General features: G+C 43.3%; 1 protein-coding gene across 2 annotated transcripts in view; it reads left to right on the top strand.

Annotated features, from left to right (window-relative positions):
• SPTBN2 (spectrin beta, non-erythrocytic 2) overlaps positions 1 to 20,820 on the top strand; it is a 230,913-nt gene that overhangs the window by 59,841 nt on the left and 150,252 nt on the right. For both annotated transcript variants that reach the window (XM_075837432.1, XM_075837434.1), the window contains exon 2: positions 11,396 to 11,622. In XM_075837432.1, coding sequence (XP_075693547.1) covers positions 11,463 to 11,622 — 160 coding nt within the window. In that variant the 5' untranslated portion in view covers positions 11,396 to 11,462. The remainder of the gene's footprint in view (positions 1 to 11,395; positions 11,623 to 20,820) is intronic.

Genomic DNA, 20,820 nt, shown 5'->3' with positions numbered 1-20,820 from the left:
CCGTACGACCTCATGGCAATAAATTTTTGATAGAACAGCTACAGTTTCCCGAACAGCATTAAGGCTACTTCTTATAAAATATTAACTAGATGGTATCTCACTACTGACAGATTGGCCAAACTTTCCCCTGGAAGTCCTCATACTTGCTTTATAAATTGTGGAGAAGAGGCACTATGTCCCACGTATGGTGGTTCTGCCCAGTGGTACAGGCCCACTGGAAAAGAATAAAGCGCTTAATTACCTCTAAATTCCCAAGAACAATAGAAGGGTAATCTCCCATATTTTATCTGCCACTAAATGGACCATTGCAATAAACTGGAAATCCACAACTATTCCATTTTTGAGGACACTTAATAAAATTAAAGAGATTCAACAGTTTGAAAAATAGTTAGTACCTTATAAAATAGGCTCCCGAAGTATAACTCTAAATGGTCAGGCTGGTCCTGATGAGGACTTCCTGTGGGAAGTCTATTTTACAAGCCTGTACATACACCCATACTGAAATTTGCAAATTTCCATACAGTGGGCTGCACTGTGGTTTAAAGCGTTTTCTTTTCAGTTTTATACTTGTATAATGACTTGTTTATTTAGACATAATTACCCAATGGTACAAAAAAATAAATGAGCTCATATACTTGCCTTTCATTCCACATTAAGCTGTTTATTACTACTGTTGCCATTATGGCTCTGCGAAGCCAAACTTACTAACGCATGTAGGAAAATTAACTTTTTACCCATGTCTTTTCTTACCAAGAGAAAAAAAAAAAAAAAAGCTCCAGCTCTTCCGGGAACAATTCACAAGGTTTGAACTACACCTTTTAGTACTGAATTTTAAATTAAAGTATATTTGTAAGTTACTTCGTTTCACATAAATCTATTATTGCAATGCAAATTTTGATCCCCGGATAACCCCTTTAAGCTGCAGGAAACAGGACAAAACGTGTTCACATGTGACCAGAGATTTTTATGTATCAGATTTTTTACATATTTCAGTCATTTACAATCTTTAGGTTACATTACAAGCATAGTTATGTCACTGTGAGATGCCTTTTAACCCCTTAAGGACGCAGCCTAGTTTTGGCCTTAAGGCTCAGAGCCCATTTTTCAAATCTGACATATTTCACTTTATGTGGTAATAACGTCGGAATGCTTAAACCTACCCAAGCGATTCTGAGATTGTTTTCTCGTGACACATTGGGCTTCATGTTCGTGGTAAAATTTGGTCGATATATTCAGTGTTTATTGGTGAAAAATTGCAAAATGTAGAGAAAATTTTGAAAAAATTGCATTTTTCAGAATTGAAATGCATCTGCTTGTAAAACAGACTGTTATACCACCCAAAATAGTTACTAGTTCACATTTCCCATATGTGTACTTTAGATTGGCATCGTTTTTTGAACATTATTTTATTTTTCTTGGACGTTACAAGGCTTAGAACATAAACAGCAATTTCTCATTTTTAAGAAAATTTCAAAAGCCTTTTTTTTAAGGTACCTCTTGAGTTCTGAAGTGGCTTTGTGGGGCCTATGTATTAGAAACCCTGATAAAACACCCCATTTTAAAAACTAGACCCCTCAAAGTATTCATAACAGCATTTAGAAAGTTTTTTAACCCTTCAGGCATTTCACAGGAATTAAAGCAAAGTGGAGGTGAAATTTGCAAATTTCATATTTCTTGCTGAATTTCAATTTTATTCATTTTTTTTCTGTAACACAGAAGGTTTTACCAGAGAAACACTACTAAATATGTATTGTCGAGATTCTGCAGTTTTTAGAAATGTCCCACATGTGGCTCTAGTGCGCTCGTGGACTAAAACACAAGCCCTAGAAGCAAAGAAGCACCTAGTGCATTTTGAGTCCTCTTTTTTATTAGAATATATTTTAGGCAGAAATGCCAGGTTTGAAGAGGTGTTGAGGTGCCAAAACAGTAGGAATCCCCCAAAACTGACCCCATTTTGGAAACTACACCCCTCAAGGAATTCATTTATGGTTGTTGTTACCATTTTGACAGCACAGTTTTTTCACAGCACGTATTTGAATTGGGCTGTGAAATGAAAAAAAAATTTTTCCAATAAAATTTCATTTGTGATCAAAATTTCTTATTTTCACATGGAACAAAATACCCCATTTTGTTGCCCAATTTGTCCTTAGTGTGGCAATACCCCATTTGTGGTGATAAACTGCCGTTTGGGCCCATGGGAGGGCTCAGAAGGAAATGAGCGCTATATGTTTGCTGGAGTCCAGATTTTGCTGGATTGGTTCTTGGGTGCCTTGCCGCATTTGCAGAGCCTCAGAGGTATCAAAGCAATGGAAACCCACCAAAAGTGACCCCATTTTGGAAACTACACCCCTCAAGGAATTAATTTATGGTTGTTGTTAGCATTTTGACCACACAGTTTTTTCACAGCACCTATTTCAATTGGGCTGTGACATTATAAAAATGACATTTTTTCCAATAAGATGTAATTTTTTATCAAAATTTCTTATTTTCACAGGGAACAAAATACTCAATTTTGTTGCCCAATTTCTCCTGAGTGCAGCAATACCCCATTTGTGGCAATAAACTGCCGTTTGGGCCCATGGGAGGCCTCAGAAGGGAAGGAGCGCTGTGTGTTCTTTGGAGTGCAGATTTTGCTGGTTTGGTTTTCGGGTGCCATGTCGCATTTGCAGAGCCCCAGAGGTATCAAAGCAATGGAAACCCACCAGAAGTGACCCCATTTTGGAAACTACACCCCTCAAGGAATTCATTTATGGGTAATGTGACCATTTTGACCCCATAGTTTTTTCACAGAACTTATTTGAATTGGGCTGGGAATGAAAACAAAATTATTTTTTTCAAATAATATGTAGTTTTGGCTGAAAATTTCTTATTTTCACAAGAAACAAAATACCCCATTCTGTTGCGCAATTTGTTCTGAGTGCCGCAATACCCCATTTGTTGTGATAAACTGCCGTTTGGGCCCATGGGAGGGCTCAGAAGGAAAGGACCACCATTTGGCCTACTGGGGATTTTCTAGTGCGAAGTCATGTATGCAGAAGCACCTGAGGTACCAGTACAGTTGAAACCCGCAAGAAGTGACCCCGTTTTAATAACTACACCCTTAAGGCATTCATCTAGAGGTGTAGTGAGCATTTTGACCAGAGACCTACACCCCATAAACTGTAATGTGGGTTCTCCCGGGTATGGCAATACCCTACATGTGGCTGTTATCAGCTGCCTGGACACACAGCAGGGCTCAGAGGGGAAAGACGAGGGGGGATAAGCTGTGCGGAGTGCATCAGGGTAAGTAAAATAGGGGTAAATTATAAATTAAGGGATGTATGATAAATTTTAAAACTGACTTTCATACAGAGCTCGGGTTATTCGGGACACGTGTCACATTGATATATTGTGTCATCCCTTATCGCCCTCTTATAGCAGACTTTGCACCTCTTTTGACTTTTTCCCTTCTTGCCAGTTTGGGGAACTTCTCCTCGAAAGTGTTGCCGCCTTGGTACGATGCGTGTGGCCCCGCTTCCAGAAGTACTGGGTGCCCCCCCTTCTTGGTCCCTAAAGATTAGGTTCTTGATAATCACCTCTTGAAATTCCAGGAAAGTTCCCGTCTGGCCTGCACATCGACGTAGCACATACGCATTGTACAAAGCCATCTGTATGATGTGCCCGGCCAGCTTCTTATACCACACCGCATGGCGCTGTAGGGCTTCAGGATTTGATCTTACAAGTCCATCCCTCCCATGTACCTATTGTAGTCCAGGATGCAGTCTGGTTTTGGGGTGGCCTTTCCTTCATATAGCCTAAACCTGTAGGTATACCAGGATGCACTCTCGCAGCTTATACAGCTTCACGCCATACCTTGCCCTCTTACCCGGCAGGTACTCGCGGAATTGAACCCTCCCTTTAAAATGTACCAGGGACTCCAATAGAAATACACTTCTCGGGGGTGAATGCTTGGGAAAACCGGGCACTGAAATGGTCTAATAGGGGTCTCCGTTTATACAAACGGTCAAAACTGGGGTCATCTCGGGGTGGGCACGGCTCATTATCAGTATAATGTAAGAAGCGAAGTATTGCCTCATTTATTTATTTTTTTAGGTTCCAGTTCAGTTCTGAAGTTGCTTTGAGGGGCCCATATATTAGAAACCCCTATCAAATACCCCATTTTAGAAACTAGACCCCTCAAAGTATTCACAACAGCATTCAGAAAGTTTATGAACCCTTTAGGTGTTTCACAGAAATTTAGAGCAAAGTAGAGGTGAAATTTACAATTTTTTTTGGGCAGAAAATCCTCTTTATACCATTTTTTTTATAACACAAAAGGATTTATCAGAGAAACGCAACTTAATACGTATTGCCCAGATTCTGCAGTTTTGAAAAATATCCCACATGTGGCCCTAGTGCGGTAATGGACTGAAGCCCCGGCCTCCGAAGCAAAGGAACCCCATAGTGTATTTTGAGGCCTCTTTTTTATTAGGCACCATGTCCGGTTTGAAGAGGTCTTGTGGTGCCAAAACATTGGGAACCCCCCAAAAGTGACCCCAATTTGGAAACTGGACCCCTTGAGGAATCCATTGTAGTTTTCTTGGGGTGCATGCGGCTTTTTGATCAGTTTTTATTCTATTTTTAGGTGGCGTGGTGACTAATAAACAGCAATTCTACTATTGTTTTTTTATTTATTTATTTTTTTACTGCGTGCACCGTGCGCTATAAATGACATATTCACTTTATTCTGCGGGGCGATACGATTACGTCGATACCATATGTTTATAGTTTTTTTTATGTCTTATGGCGTTTGCACAATAAAATACGTTTTGTAATAAATAATTCACTTTTTGTGTTGCCTTATTCTAAGAGCCATAACGTTTTTATTTTTCAATCAATAAAGCCGTGCGAGGACTTATTTTTTGCGTAACGAACTGTAGTTTCGATCAGGACCATTTTTCGGTACATGCGACTTTTTGATCTCATTTTATTCCATTTATTGGGAGGTGAAGTGACCAAACAATTGTGATTGTGGTTCGGTTTATTATTATTTTCTTTTACGGCGTTCACAGCGCGGGATAAATAACAAAATCATTTTGTAGTTCAGCCCGTTACGGACGCGGCGATACCAATTATGTATAGTTTATTTGTTTGTTTATATATTTTTATTAATAATAAATGACTGATAAGGGTAAAAGGGGGATTTTTACTTTTAATACTTTTATTTTCTTATTTTTACACATCTTTTTTTAACTTTTTTTTTACTGTATTACTTTGTCCCACTAGGGGACTTGAGGGCAGGAGGCCCTGATCGCAATTCTAATACACTACACTACATGCGTAGTGCAGTGTATTAGAACTGTCAGCTACTCACTGACAGCAAGCATAGTGGGTCCTGACGTTGTCAGGACCCACTAGGCTTCCGTCTATGGCATAGCCGGACGCCATTGTTTGGTGTCCGGTTGCCATAGTCACCATCGCGGGCCGCTATCGCGTAGCAGGCCGGTGATGGCAGCTTGACCCCTAAAAAGCTGCGATCTCTATAGAACGCGGCTTTTAAGGGGTTAATCAGCGGGGACACAGCGATCGGTCCCCGCTGTAGGAGCTGTGACAGCTGCTGAACAAGACAGCAGCTGTCACAGCTCCTGTATGTGTCGGGAGGACGGCCGAAACGGCCGATACTCCCGAGACGTACTATTAGGTCATGGAGCGCGAACGCTATAGTTACCATGACCTAATAGTACGTCCAGGAGCGGGAAGGGGTTAAACTGTAATGGTAGGGCTACGGTACTTTAATTCTTCCTACTTACTTTATTAAACCCAACCCAAGAGCGGAGTATACAAAAGCAACAAAATAATTTTTCCGCCAACTCTTACAAATTAAAGCAAGTTTGTCTTGAGAAAAGTTATGGTGCTGTAAGTTTGGGGGGACCACAGGTGTTGCACCTGGAAAGTTGAGCTTAAAGAGGCTCTGTCACCAGATTTTGCAACCCCTATCTGCTATTGCAGCAGATAGGCGCTGCAATGTAGATTACAGTAACGTTTTTATTTTTAAAAAACGAGCATTTTTGGCCAAGTTATGACCATTTTCGTATTTATGCAAATGAGGCTTGCAAAAGTACAACTGGGCGTGTTGAAAAGTAAAAGTACAACTGGGCGTGTATTGTGTACCTCAGGGCGTGTTTACTTCTTTTACTAGCTGGGCTTTCTGACGAGAAGTATCATCCACTTCTCTTCAGAACGCCCAGCTTCTGGCAGTGCAGATCTGTGACGTCACTCACAGGTCCTGCATCGTGTCGGCACTAGAGGCTACAGTTGATTCTGCAGCAGCATCAGCGTTTGCAGGTAAGTAGCTACATCGACTTACCTGCAAACGCCGATGCTGCTGCAGAATCATCTGTAGCCTCTGGTGCCGATGTGTCCTCGCTCGTCTGACACGATGCAGGACCTGTGAGTGACGACACAGCGTGATCTCTGGAGAACACGGCTGTGTCTGCACTGCCAGAAGCTGGCCGTTCTGAAGAGAAGTGGATGATACTTCTATACACAACGCCCAGCTAGTAAAAGTAGTAAACACGCCCGATGTACGCACATAATACACGCCCAGTTGTACTTTTGCAAGCCTCATTTGCATAAATACGAAAATCTGTGTGTAAGCAGATGTGTTAGAACATTACACAAGTACCACACAGGGACATACCTGGCTTGAATTATTTTATGTTACTTCTTTTCTGGCACATGCTATCAAAAGCTAAATTTCAATCAATTTTCCTGCCACAGGCTGTCACCAACATAGTTATCTAGTTAGATCACTAGCTATTGTTTGAAGAGCAAATTAGTAAAACATTAAGCACTAGAATGCAAACCCACAAAGTGACTCATTTATTTGTTATGTCACATGCCAAGATGTTTACCTAGCCATTTGCATATTTGTCGCCCAACATGGATCTGTGGACCAAGACATCAATATCCATTTATCTCAGGAGTATTTTCAATTTACCAATATAGTAATCATCGGGTATATATCTAAGATTTAGTGCCCAATCATTGGTTGTGTTTTCGTAGGGAATTATTGGATATATTTCATGAGTGATTACTTACATGTTTTTGTGTTTTTCTTTAAGGTATTCACTATATACATGTAGGAGAAACCAGGAATACAGTACACAGGAAGCTCTGAGAACTTAGACTGGTTTAGGACGTCTATTCTGTGGGACCTATCTGCTTGCTCCACCTTCGATACAGTTATAGGACTGTAACATTTCGCTTAGCGGGTTTCTATTTGGACTGTAGGGACTATAAGTCGTATCAAGATAGTAGCTGGCTATATTGGATAATTAAACCCATTATATAGGGTATTGCATTGAATAAACCGCTGTGAAAATTGTTATCCGACACGTGTTTTGGTCTATGCATTGTTAGTAGCATAAATCGGTTATTAAAAGCTTTAGCTCTTGAAGCAATAGTCTATTTTCCTATATAGCCCTTTATAGACTCAACCCTGTCTGTATGTTGAACTTAATATATTGGCTTGATTAGCCCTTGCATTTAAAGAGGCTCTGTCACCAGATTTTGCAACCCCTATCTGCTATTGCAGCAGATCGGCGCTGCAATGTAGATTACAGCAACGTTTTTATTTTTAAAAAACGAGCATTTTTGGCCAAGTTATGACCATTTTCGTATTTATGCAAATGAGGCTTGCAAAAGTACAACTGGGCGTGTTGAAAAGTAAAAGTACAACTGGGCGTGTATTATGTGCGTACATCGGGGCGTGTTTACTACTTTTACTAGCTGGGCGTTCTGATGAGAAGTATCATCCACTTCTCTTCAGAACGCCCAGCTTCTGGCAGTGCAGATCTGTGACGTCACTCACAGGTCCTGCATCGTGTCGGCACCAGAGGCTACAGTTGATTCTGCAGCAGCATCAGCGTTTGCAGGTAAGTAGCTACATCGACTTACCTGCAAACGCCGATGCTGCTGCAGAATCATCTGTAGCCTCTGGTGCCGACACGATGCAGGACCTGTGAGTGACGTCACAGATCTGCACTGCCAGAAGCTGGGCGTTGTGAAGAGAAGTGGATGATACTTCTCTTCAGAACGCCCAGCTATTAAAAGTAGTAAACACGCCCCGATGTACGCACATAATACACGCCCAGTTGTACTTTTACTTTTCAACACGCCCAGTTGTACTTTTGCAAGCCTCATTTGCATAAATACGAAAATGGTCATAACTTGGCCAAAAATGCTTGTTTTTTTAAAAATAAAAACGTTACTGTAATCTACATTGCAGCGCCTATCTGCTGCAAAATCTGGTGACAGAGCCTCTTTAAGATGACAGTTAGAATGCCAATAAGGCTTAAATTTTATGATGTTATATTTAGCTTATCTTTTGTCTAAGACTAATTTCCAGGTAAAAATAATTTACTCTATTGAAGATATATTAGCGTCGGTGGTTTCCTAGTTACGAGCGAAAGTATTGGATTGCGTATTGATCTTCCATTTGACGTAGGGTGCGCATGCGCAATGTAACTTTAGACGCGAATGCACAGCTCCCTGTATACTGCAATCTGCTGCCCTGGCAAACTAGAGACGCCGGATGTGCAGGAGAGAACAGGGCTAGGCATGCGCAGTGGGGACTTGTAGACGCTACAGATCGTAGAGGTTAGTCTTCGTTCCTGTACATCTGTATTCCATGGCTATCCTTACAGATTTTAAAACTTTGTATTGTATAGATACTATGTGGGATATTTCTAGATGTTATATATTTTCCACCTCATTACACGTGTTGCTTATATTAAATTCATATGGGAAGTGAGGTCACGGACTATGTGCTATATAAAGTGTGCACTGGATCATTGTAATTATGCTTGATAAAGACCCAATATGGGTTGAAACGTTGCAAGTTTTTACACTAGGTGAATAAAAACCACTATATCATTTGGAAAGTATGATTGCTGCAGTTCCTACCATCTATATTGGCTACAAGTTGTCTCTGTGGACCCGGAACGTTTTTGCTGCATGCACCTCCCTTTGTTGGGAATTTGCCTGACTCCTCCTCTATGAAACAAATTTGGATGTGCTGCTGATCTCTTGAGATTAATGATAATTTACTGCCATGTGTTATATGAGGCTTGTATAACCACCAATAAAGGTCCTGTGCCAGGGTGGCTTCATTAAGAGGGGGAGTTTTCCAAATCCAGTTTTCTATAATATATTGACTAGATTAAAGGCGACCCCCATCAATCCTGTGTACCAGGGGAATACATCAGTCCTGTGGCTGATGTATTTATTTTAATGGATTAGGACAGGTGTAGGTAACCTTTTTTGTTTGGCGTGCCGATAAAAAAATAAATTAAAAAAAATTCATACGAAGTACTCAATGTACCATGCAAACATGAGTCATATAAAACAAACTGTAACCACGTATGTGATATAAACAAATTGATCAGTTAATTAAACTTACATTTCAGTGTGACCCTTGTCCCTGACTTTGTTTGCAAAGGTGAACCAACTGTGGTTCATACGAGGCTACTCAACACCAGCTGGAAGGGCCACAAAGGAGAGACCGCGGCTAGAGAGCACTAGATTTGGGGTGCACATAGAAGAGGGAGCGGACAATTTTTTCTACCTTTTTCTTTAACAGAGCAGTTGCTGAATTCCGTTCTTGCAGGTTTGAACACCAGGAGAGGGAGAGAGCAGTACTGCATTGTGTTTTTGCCAAGTGTTCAGAAGCAACAAACGCAATGCTCTCTAACCTGATGATCAGCGCCACCAAGCGCATAATAAAGTACCGCTCTCTCTCCCTGTGTTCAGCGCCGCCAAGCACACAATGGCGCTGGAAACCGGAAGAGGAAATTGTGCCAGCAAGCCATGCCCCACGTCACAGGTTGCTGACCCCTAGAGTAGAACCTCGCATGCACATCTAATTCTCTACTGAGAATAGGGACCAGCCACCCCAGTTCTTGGGATGGGTAGGCTTGGACCCCCATTAATCTGACCTTTCAGATACTGTAGATCTAATTGACATTCAAGTCCTTAATGAAATAATCTTTAAAAAACAGAGTTATTGACTTTTAGTAAAGACGTTAGATGATCTTTGTTATCCATTAAAGCTGCTATGGCATCATCATAACCCGCACCTCCTTTTCTTTCTGTATAATAATGATGTAAAAAACTAAAACAGTGTTGCCACTCACGTCTTCAGCCATTGCTTTACAGATTTATCAGAAGTTGCAGAGGTATTATGATGACTGGAGGAGGCAATGTGAATGATATGGGCTGTAGCAGTAGTAGACTGGAGCCTACAGGATAAACAGTATCCTTCTGCAGATGTCTTCTAGAAAAGAGATCATCTTCTTACATTACTGTATAACAAAGTGGCTTGTAAATCGTTGATGACATTTTAATAAGTAACTTTTCTATTAACATTAATTATATAAATCCCCCTGCTGAATTTTTCATGATAGTCTTCCAAGTACAGTATATTCCAACAATATTTTTATTTTTGTAGAAAAAGTAAATGCAGGAAAACAACATAAGCTCTATTGTTGCTACAAAACATTAGTGTTGGTAGACGCATAAAATAATAAGTAACAGATATATTCAACGTAAATTTGGAGGTTACGTTTCTAAATTACGTCGTCTGGTAACTCCATGACCGCTTTGATGATAGAACATGTTTAAAGGCATTTTTTTCTGCCTGGCCTGACAAGGCAATATGCCATGTAAACAATGCAATATGCCATGTAAACAATGCAATATGCCATGCAAAAGAGACCTTAAGTATACAAATGCCACTAAATGTTATTAGATATATTCAATATCAGACATTAAAAAAAAAATTAACTGCCCCTTTAAACCTGCAGCAACTTTAGCAACAATAACTGTACCTACGTTTTCATGCACACGACCGTAGCCATGCGCACGGCCGTGATTTCCGGGTCGGCCGGCCACGGAGTGACAGCCGCGAGCCGCCCACAAACTCGCGGGCTGTGCACATGGCCGCGGCAATTATTTTCAATGAGCCCGGACCGCAGAACACGGCCGTAATAAGACTTGCCCGGTCTTTCTGTGGTCCGGGCTCCGGGGCCATGCACGGACCATGAAAACCACGGTCGTGTGCATGGCCCCATAGGAATGAATGGAGCCGCAATTCTCCCGTGGATTTTCGGGGGAATTGCGGCCGCAAAAGCACGTTCGTGTGCACGGGGCCTAAGTGCTTTCAATTCCAAAATTGTATTTTAGGCTTACTCCAATTCACGGTTTGAGATTTTGGAAACTGATATTACTGCTAAATCCGTACAAAGTTATATCAATCATTGAGATTATTACCTGTAAGAAAGTCTAAATAACTTATTCTTGTATTAAACTTTTATTCGGCTCCATGCTTACCATATTTACTCTCTTTCTTTCCTAGGCTGATGGCTCAGTTTTGAGTGGACATCACTCATTTTATAGTCTTCTTTGATATCATTGCTGCAGTCATGAGTAGCCCACTTTCCCCAACGGATTATGACAGCTTGGAAATTCAGCAACAATATAATGATATCAATAACAGATGGGATCTAGCCAATGATGATGACTGGGATAATGAAAACAGTTCTGCACGTCTTTTTGAGAGATCCAGAATTAAAGCACTTGCAGGTGAGCATGACATAAGGCATACTTAAAATAGATTTGTTTCATGGCAGAAAAGAACATTAGGTCTGCCATCGATATTGTGCATGTATGTTTTTTTTTACTCTTCTTGGACTATCTAAGATTTGATGAGTTGGTAAAGGCCTGAAAATGTCCACAGTTCTTAAGGTGGACATAAATGGCAGATAGTACATTTTGGTGGACGCTGGTGGCAATCTAATTTCTATGTTGGGTTCTACACAATATATTGTCAGCAGATTCCACCAATATTGGCTGGATAGTTCAACAAATATCTAATGGTATGGCTACCTAGAGTAATGATTTTATGACATGCCATGAACTGATGTTTATAGTTTTCTGACATGATCTCAAGAAACTCCCAGAGATGTTTTCATGGTATCATAATATGTAAAGCTGAAAATAGACAGATGTCCATGCAGTTCAGCCTATTATTGTGCAATGTTGATCTAGAGCAGGGGTCTCAAACTCGGCCGGGTAAGTGGGCCGCATATAGAAAAAATGGGAAGTTGACGGGCCGCATTACTTTCAAATTTGATACAATACAAAATTATTGTTAATCAATTCGTTATTTGAACTACTATAACACTATATTACTATAATAATAATAATAATAATACTTATTTCAACAATCCAGCTTTCCAGTTTAAGTGTCGCTAAATGCAGTCCGGCGGCTCAGTTAGCACACATGTCAAGATTGGGCAGCCCCTTTTTAGATAGTGCCGCAGTGCCCTCTGTGGATGCTGCCGCAGTGCCCTCTGTGGATAATGCAACACACCCCTAGATAAGGCTACAGTGCCCTCTGTAGATAAGGCCACAGTGCCCTCTGTAGATAAGGCCACAGCGCCCTCTGTGGATAAGGCCACAGCGCCCTCTGCGGATAAGGCCACAGCGCCCTCTGCGGATAAGGCCACAGCGCCCTCTGCGGATAAGGCCACAGTGCCCTCTGCGGATAAGGCCACAGTGCCCTCTGTGGATAAGGCCACAGTGCCCTCTGTGGATAAGGCCACAGTGCCCTCTGTGGATAATGCAACACACCCCTAGATAAGGCCACAGTGCCCTCTGCAGATAAGGCCACAGTGCCCTCTGCAGATAAGGCCACAGTGCCCTCTGCAGATAAGGCCACAGTGCCCTCTGTAGATAATGCAACACACCCCTAGATAATGCCAGTGTCCTCTTCAGATACTGTCCCACACCCACTTGTAGATAACGCCACAGTGCCCTCTGTAGAGGCTGCCACAGTGCCCTCTGTAGAGGCTGCCCCAGTGCCCTCTGTAGAGGCTGCCCCAGTGCCCTCTGTAGAGGCTGCCCCAGTGCCCTCTGTAGAGGCTGCCCCAGTGCCCTCTGTAGAGGCTGCCCCAGTGCCCTCTGTAAAGGCTTGCCCAGAGCTGGAGTGCCAGGCAGAGCGCTAGTAGGCTCTTCCTGGGACTCCAGCTATGCTCCTGACATCACTGGGACTCCTGCTCTGGGGAAGCCCCTGACATCATTGTCGATGTATGGACAGCGATGTCAGAGGCTTCCCCAGAGTCCCGGAGCAGAGCCGATAATAGCGCTCTGCCCGGGACTCCGCTCTGGGGAAGACCCTGACACACTGTCCATATATGGGCAGCGATGTCAGGGAATACCACAGAGTCCCGGAGCAGACACCAGCGCTCTGCTCAGGACTCCGGCTCTGGGGAAGCCCCAGACATCGCTGTTCATATGTGGACAGCGATGTCAGGGAATTCCAGAGTCTCGGAGCAGAGCCGATACTAGCGGCTCTGTGTCCCGCGGGCCGCAGATGACAGCCCCAGGGGCCGCATGCGGCCCGCGTGCCACGGGCTTGAGAACCCTGATCTAGAGGAAGGCAAAACCTCCATGAGCAAAGTTACATTTTCCTGATGTTAGGGAAAATTTTCTTCCCAACTCCAATATGGCAAAATAAATCCCTGGATCAACCACCTATCTTCAGAAATCTAGTAACCATAACTTGTAATATTATTATACTCAAGAAAGACATCCAGGCCACTTTTGAACTCTTTTAGTGAATTCACCATAACAACTTCCTCTGGGAGAGAGTTCCATAGTCTCACTGCTCTTTTGTGTAGGAACCATCTTCCATCTATACGTAGAGGATGTCCCCTTTTTAAAGTTACAGTCCGGTTTATAAATAGATTATTATAGAGATCTCTATATTGACCTTTAATATATTTATACATAGTTAATAGGTTACCCTTCAGCCATCTTTTTTTCTAATCAAAATAACCCTAATTTAGATATTTTCCAGATACTGTAATTCACCTATTTCAAATGTATTACTTTAGTACTGTACATAATGGGGGAATATATAAAAAGGTTTACGCCAGTTTTCTGGTGTAAAAAATTTGCACATTTGCACACTTTTCTCACCACTTTTCAAAAAAGTGTTCAGAAGTGGGGGGTGGGGTTAAGCTAAAAGGACAGGACCTACGCCGGAACCACAGATTTATCATAATTTATACTGGTTATGGCCCAAATCTACACCTGCCTCACAGCAGGCGTGGATTTGCATTTCTGTCTGCCGGACAGCGAAATATATTAAGAGGTGTGCACCTCTTACATAAAATGACACATTTTCCGCCAATGCAAATTATTTTAAGACTTCCTTTTTAAAATGCCAGTCTTAATATATCCCCCATCAATATTCCATGCGCAGTCTGACTAGTGATTTATACAGTGGTAGAACTATGTTTTCGTCATGTGCTTCTATGCCCCTTTTGATGAACCCCATTTTGCTTGGCAGCAGCTGCCTGACACTGGTTGCTACAGTTAAGTTTACCGTCAACTAAGGTTCCTAAATCCTTTTCCATATCAGTTTGCCCTGTGTTTTCTCAATTTAGTATGTAATGGTGTGTCAGCTGGTCAAACAGAAAGTCTATGACAGACACAAGCTTGTGCTGGGTAACCAGATTAGAACACTGAAATAGTCTCAGACACTTGACTTGACACAGGACTTGGCACGGACACAGGACACGGATAGTGCAGTCGTCTCGGACACTGGACACAGATACTAGATACAGCTAGGGAACCACTGGGTAAGACACAACGTTGCTTAGGCAATGTGAAAGTGGGCAGGGTTCCTTTTAAAACCCCGGGCATGCTGGGCTTGGTTTGGGATGAATTTACTGCTGCGCGCACTGGCCCTTTAAGACTGGGGACGAGCCGGAGGGCATCATCTGCCAGAGGAGACCGCAGTATATGCCGATGTCTCAGGAGAAGGAGATGCTGGCAAGGCTTCAGAGTCCTGCTGTCATGGCTGCTGGTGAGTGGGCAACACAAGCGGTCAGAGCCCGCAGGCTTTACAGTACCCCCCCTTTCTTAGGTGCAGAGCATAGGAGGAACTTATTGATGAGAGCTGGGGCATCCACATTCTTTTCAAGCTCCCAGGACCTCTCCTTAGGACCAAAACCCTTCCAATCCACCAGATAGAAGTTCTTCCCTCCTACATTTTTGTAGTCCAGGATCGCCTTGACCTCGAAGACATCAGAAGAACCGCTGGGAGCAAACGCAGAGCCAGGAGATTTACTGAACCGGTTCAGGACCACAGGCTTCAGGAGGGATAAATGGAAGGAGTTGGTAATCTTGATAGTAAGGGGTAGCCGTAGCTTGTAAGACACCGTGTTGATTTGTTGCAGAACTTCAAAGGGGCCTAGAAATCTGGGAGCGAATTTGTAGGAGGGAATTTTCAGACGTATATTTTTTGAAGACAACCAGACTTTGACTACGGGAAGAAACCGAGGAGGAAGTCTTCTCTTCCGATCTGCATATTTTTCATGCGATTCCCTGCCTGCAGAATCGCTGATTTGGTTTGCTGCCAGACGTGAAGAAAGCTACCTGAAGAAAGCTTCCGAAAAAAGAATTTGCTGAAGGCACTTGAGATGTAACTGGTACAGGAACACGTGAATGTTGGCTGTAAATCATAAAAATAAAAAAATGAAGCAGCAGACTCACTTGTGTGATTATTGTAAGAGAATTTGGCCCATGGAGGAAGATGCACCCAATTGTCGAGTTGAACAGCTATGAAATTACTAAGATAGTTTTCTAGCACTTGATTGATGCTTTCAACTTGGTCGTTGGATTGTGGGTAATATGCAGAAGAAAAGTCCAATTTTACATCCAAAAGTTTACACAGGGCGCTCCCAGAAGTTAGACGGGAAGGCCAAACAGAGGAACAAAATGCGCAATCTTTGAAAAATTATCCACCACGACCCAGACAGTGGTACAACCAGCAGAAGGAGGAAGATCTGTAATAAAATCCATGGCAATATGTTGCCAAGGACCATTAGGAACAGGCAGAGGTTGGAGCAGACCCACAGGTTTGGAATGGGCAGCTTTGTTTTGAGCACAGTTGGTAGATGAAGAGTCATAATCGACAACATCTTTGGGCAGCGTGGGCCACCAGGAATGACGAGAAATAAATTTCTGAGTCTTACGGATGCCAGAGTGCCCTGCCACCTTGGAATTATGACCCCAGAGGAGAATTTTCTTCCTGTAAGTAGAAGGAACAACAATTTTTCCAGGAGGAATGTCTTAAATCTGCAGAGGGTTAAGGCCTCATGCACAGGACCGTAGCCATGTGCACGTCCGTGATTTTTGGGTCAGCGGGCAGCGTACTGTCAGCTGCGAGCCGCCCACAAATCACGGGCCATGCACATGGCCGCAACCATTATTTTCAATGAGCCTGGACCGCAGAACACGGCCGTAATAAGACTTGCCCATTCTTTCTGCGGTCCAGGCGCCCGAGCCATTCACGGACCGTGAAAACCACGGTCGTGTGCATGGCCCCAAAGGAATGAATGGGGCCGCAATTCTCCCATGGATTTTTGGGGGAATTGCGGCCGCAAAAGCACGTTCGTGTGCATGGGGCCTAACAGAAATAATCCTAGAAGGGTCAATGATATGTTGACGATCCTCTGAGTCAACTGTCTCAAATGACCGAGACAGTGCATTGGCCTTTATATTTTTATCTGCAGGACGGAAATTAAGTAAGAACTGGAATCTGGCAAAGAACAGCGACCATCTCGCTTGACAAGGGTTCAGTCATTGTGCAGACTGTAAATAAGTGAGGTTCTTGTGATTGGTGTAGATAATAGGATGAGCAGCCCCCTCTAGCAAATGCCTCCACTCTTTCAAGGCTAATGTGATGGCCAGTAACTCACAGTCCCCAATGGAGTAGTTTTGTTCTGCAGGATAGAAGAGCTTTGAGAAGAACCTACAGGATGCCGCCTAAAAACTTAGTTTCTTTGAAACAGAAGTGCTCCAGCTCCAATGGAAGAAGCTTCAACCTCCAACGAGAATCGCTTAGACACATCAGGTTGGTGAAGAACTTAAGCTGAAGTGAAGGCTCTCTTGAGGTTGGAGAATGCCGACTCTGCCTCAGGGATCCAGACCTTAGCGTTCACTCCCTTCTTGGTAAGAGCAGAGAAAGGAGCGGTAAATGGAGAAAAGTTTGAGATTAACTAGCAGTAGAAATTTGCAAAACCAAGAAATCTCTGTATGGCACGGAGACCTTGAGGACATGGCCACTCGAAGACGGACTTCACTTTCTCCAGGTCCATCTGGAGTCCACGATCAGAAATTATATAGCCCAGAAAGGGCAAGGTTTTCTTTTAGAATACGCACTTTTCAAGTTTAGCGTAGACTATTCACCCTTTACCGCAACAGGACTTGGCAAACATGCTTCCGGTGAGTCGTCAGATCTGGTGAATAAATCAAGATGTTATCCAGATATACCACCACACAGACATACAGTAGATCCCGGAAGATGTAGTTTACGAATTCATGGAACACAGCTGGAGCGTTACACAATCCTAAGGGCATCACGAGATATTCGTAGTGACAGTCTCGGGTGTTGAATGCGGTTTTCCATTCGTCACCTTTGCGGATACGGATCAAGTTATAAGTAGATCCAGCTTTGTGAAAATCTTGGCCCAATGAATTCTGTCGAGGAGCTCAGAGATTAGCGGCAAGGGGTATATGTTCTTGACAGTGATTTGGTGTAAACCATGGTAGTCGATACATGGCCGAAGAGATCAGTCTTTTTCTATGAAGTAGAATCCAGCTCCGGCTGGAGAAGTAGACTTCCTGATAAACCCCCTCTCAAGGTTCTCCTTGACGTATGCCGGCTTAGCTTGAGTCTCAGACAAGGAGAGAGGATAAACCCGTCCACGAGGAGGTGAAATTTCAGGGAGCAATTCAATTGGACAATCATACGGACGATGGGGAGGAAGGACCTCAGCCTCCTTACTGAAGTAATCTGCAAAACAGGCATAATGTGGAGGCAGGCCAGCAAGTGACTGAAGTATTGGGGACTGGACAGGAGAAACCCAAGGCAGGCAGCGGTGCAGACATTGGGATCCCCACTGGAGTACTTCTGCAGAATTCCAGTCGAGGACAGGAGTGTGTTGATGAAGCCATGGTAGTCCCAGCAGGATAGGGTTAACAGCTTTTGGCAGAACATAAAAAGCTATTTTGTTCTGAGTGAAGAACTCCCACTTGCAACTTCAGTGGTTCAGTAATGGAAAGAATGGGGTCTGACAGAGGTTGACCATTCACCGAAGCAACTGCTAGAGGTTTCTCCAGAGAAGTCATGGGCACGATCTACTAAGGCCTGTTGGATTCGCAGCCACTCCAGAATCCAGATAAGCAGAAACAGAGTGTGATTCTTCATCAGAGTAGAGATAGTCATAAGAATTGGTAATTTGGGAGAGAATTTTGCAGCAGGCGTCGATCCACCTATAGTAGTCTCTTCTACCACCCCTAGGTACTGGAGTTTCCCGGCTCCTGGGGGCATTGACGCACAAAATGAACCTTATGGCCACAGTACAAACATAATCCTGCTGAACTTCAGCGCTGCTGCTCCTGGTCAGACAGTCTGAGTCTGTCCACCTGCATTGGCTCTTCAGGAACAACCACCGAAGCATGTAGCAAAGGTCTCTGGAACTTAGGTGCCAGTGTGTAGGACCTTTTTTCCCTACGAACTTACTGGGCGCATTCTTGGAACCTCATGTCGAGCCGTGCAGACAGAACAATTAAGACATCCAAGGAAGATGGAATATCATGAGCCGCCAGGTCATCATTTGTTTGAGGAGCAAATACTTGCCAGAAAGTTGCCACCAAGGCCTTATTATTCCAGACAAGCTCTGCTGTCAAAGTACGGAACTGGATAGCAACAGCAGAAGACATTTGGCCCGTTTCTTCAATAACTGTATGAAAAGTTTCCAAGAATAGCTGCAGGTTGGAAAATTCCGGCCCCTCACATTCCCAGATAGGGTTCGCCCATGCCAGAGAGGAGGGAGACAAAGGCAACTTTGGTCAAATCGGAGGGAAAGAGATATGCGTGCAACTGGAAGTGGATCTTGCACTGCTTGAGAAAGCCTCTACAGGTTGTTGCATCTCCATTGTAACGAGGTGGAAGTGGCAACGAAATTCCGGACCCAGAAGTGACTGGAGTGCTGGCAGGCAGTGAAGTAGGTGGAGCAGCAACTGAAACAAGATTCAAGCGTGTGGCAATAGCATTGACCGCTTGCAGGAGCTGATCCTGGCATGCTGGGAGATCTCACATGTCTGCTTGCATTGCTTGGACCGGCATCTTGGGTTGACCAGCGGGATCCATGGCCTGAGCAAACTGTCATGGCTGTGGGGTATGTGGACCCACTGGGCTGCTCTGTCGTAGAGGAGTAGCAGCTGGTCAAACCGAAAGTCTATGACAGACACTAGGACGAGAGTACCTGGCTTGTGTTGAACTATCGGAAGCTGGCTTGTGCTGGATAAGCAGACTAGAACACTGAAGTTATCTCGGACACTTGACTTGGAACGGACAATGAACACAGATAGTGCAGTCGTTTCGGACATGGATACTAGATACAGCTAGGGAACATTTTCAGACGAACACTGGTTGAGACACAACATTGCTCAGGCAATGTGGAAGTGGGCAGGGTACCTTTTAAAGTCCCGGGTATGCTGGGATTGGTTTAGGATGAATTTCCTTACATTTATCAATGTTAAACCTCATTTACCACTTTTTTTACCCAAGCCTCCAACTTCTCTAGATTCCTTTGTAACAGAATACGGTCCTCCTTTGTGTTAATTACTTTACAAAGTTTAGCATCATCTGCAAAACATAAAATTAATAAATATATTATGCAGCATAGGGCCCAATATGGACCCGTGGTACCCCCACTAGTAACGGCGACACAATCTGAGTATGTACTGTTAATAACCACCCTGTTTTCTATTAGTCAGTTTTTAACCTACTTACATTCATAATTATGTCATCCCGTCCGGTCTAGAGATTACCACCTCATAGAAGCTTACCAGATTAGTTTGACAGGACCGATCCCTCATAAAACCATGCCGATATGGAGTTATACCTTCATCGTTATTGAAATTCTCCAGGATAGCATCTCTTTAAAAACCTTCAAACATTTTAACCGCAATAGAGGTTAAAAATTTACCTAGGTTTAGTTTCTGGGATCACTTTTTGATCCCTTTTTGGATATTTGCACGACATTTGCTATGCGCCAGTCGTGTAAAATATTGATCTGTCCAACACTGTACTTAATTCACTTAGAACTCCGGGTTGTATGCCATTTGGACCAGGTGATTTGTCTATTTTAATCTTTTTAAGGCGGCACTGCGCTTCTTCCTGGGTTAGACAGGTGACATTTAAAGGGGTTTTCCCACGAGAGACATTTATGACATATCCACAGAATATGTAATAAATGTCAGATAGATGCGGGTCCCACCCCTGGGACCCGCATCTATCTCCAGAATGGGACCCCCTAGACCCCGTTCAGCCGCTACCATTAAAAATGTTATACGGTCATGAGTTACGTAAACAGCGTAACTCGCTGAGCTATGCTGTTTCTGTAACTGCCATTTACTACTATTGGAGTTACAGAAAGAGCGTAGCTCAGCGAGTTACGCCGTTTACGTAACTCACGACCATGTAACCTTTTTCATGGTCGGAATTCACCTCATTCAGCCGCAACACACAGCGGCTGAATGGGGGGTTTAGGGAGCCCCATTCTGGGACCCGTATCTGACAATTATGACCTATCCTCGTGGGAAAACCCCTTTAATTAAGAATATACTTTATTCACCTGACATTTCATTCTCCTCTGAATGCAGTTTGATACGAAAAAATTCTCCCTTTTTTGGGTGCTC

The sequence above is a fragment of the Rhinoderma darwinii genome, chromosome 9 (assembly GCF_050947455.1).
Source record: "Rhinoderma darwinii isolate aRhiDar2 chromosome 9, aRhiDar2.hap1, whole genome shotgun sequence".
Lineage (NCBI taxonomy): Eukaryota > Metazoa > Chordata > Amphibia > Anura > Rhinodermatidae > Rhinoderma > Rhinoderma darwinii.
Note: the sequence above shows the minus strand (reverse complement) of the source record. Positions and strands in the feature narration are given on the sequence as shown.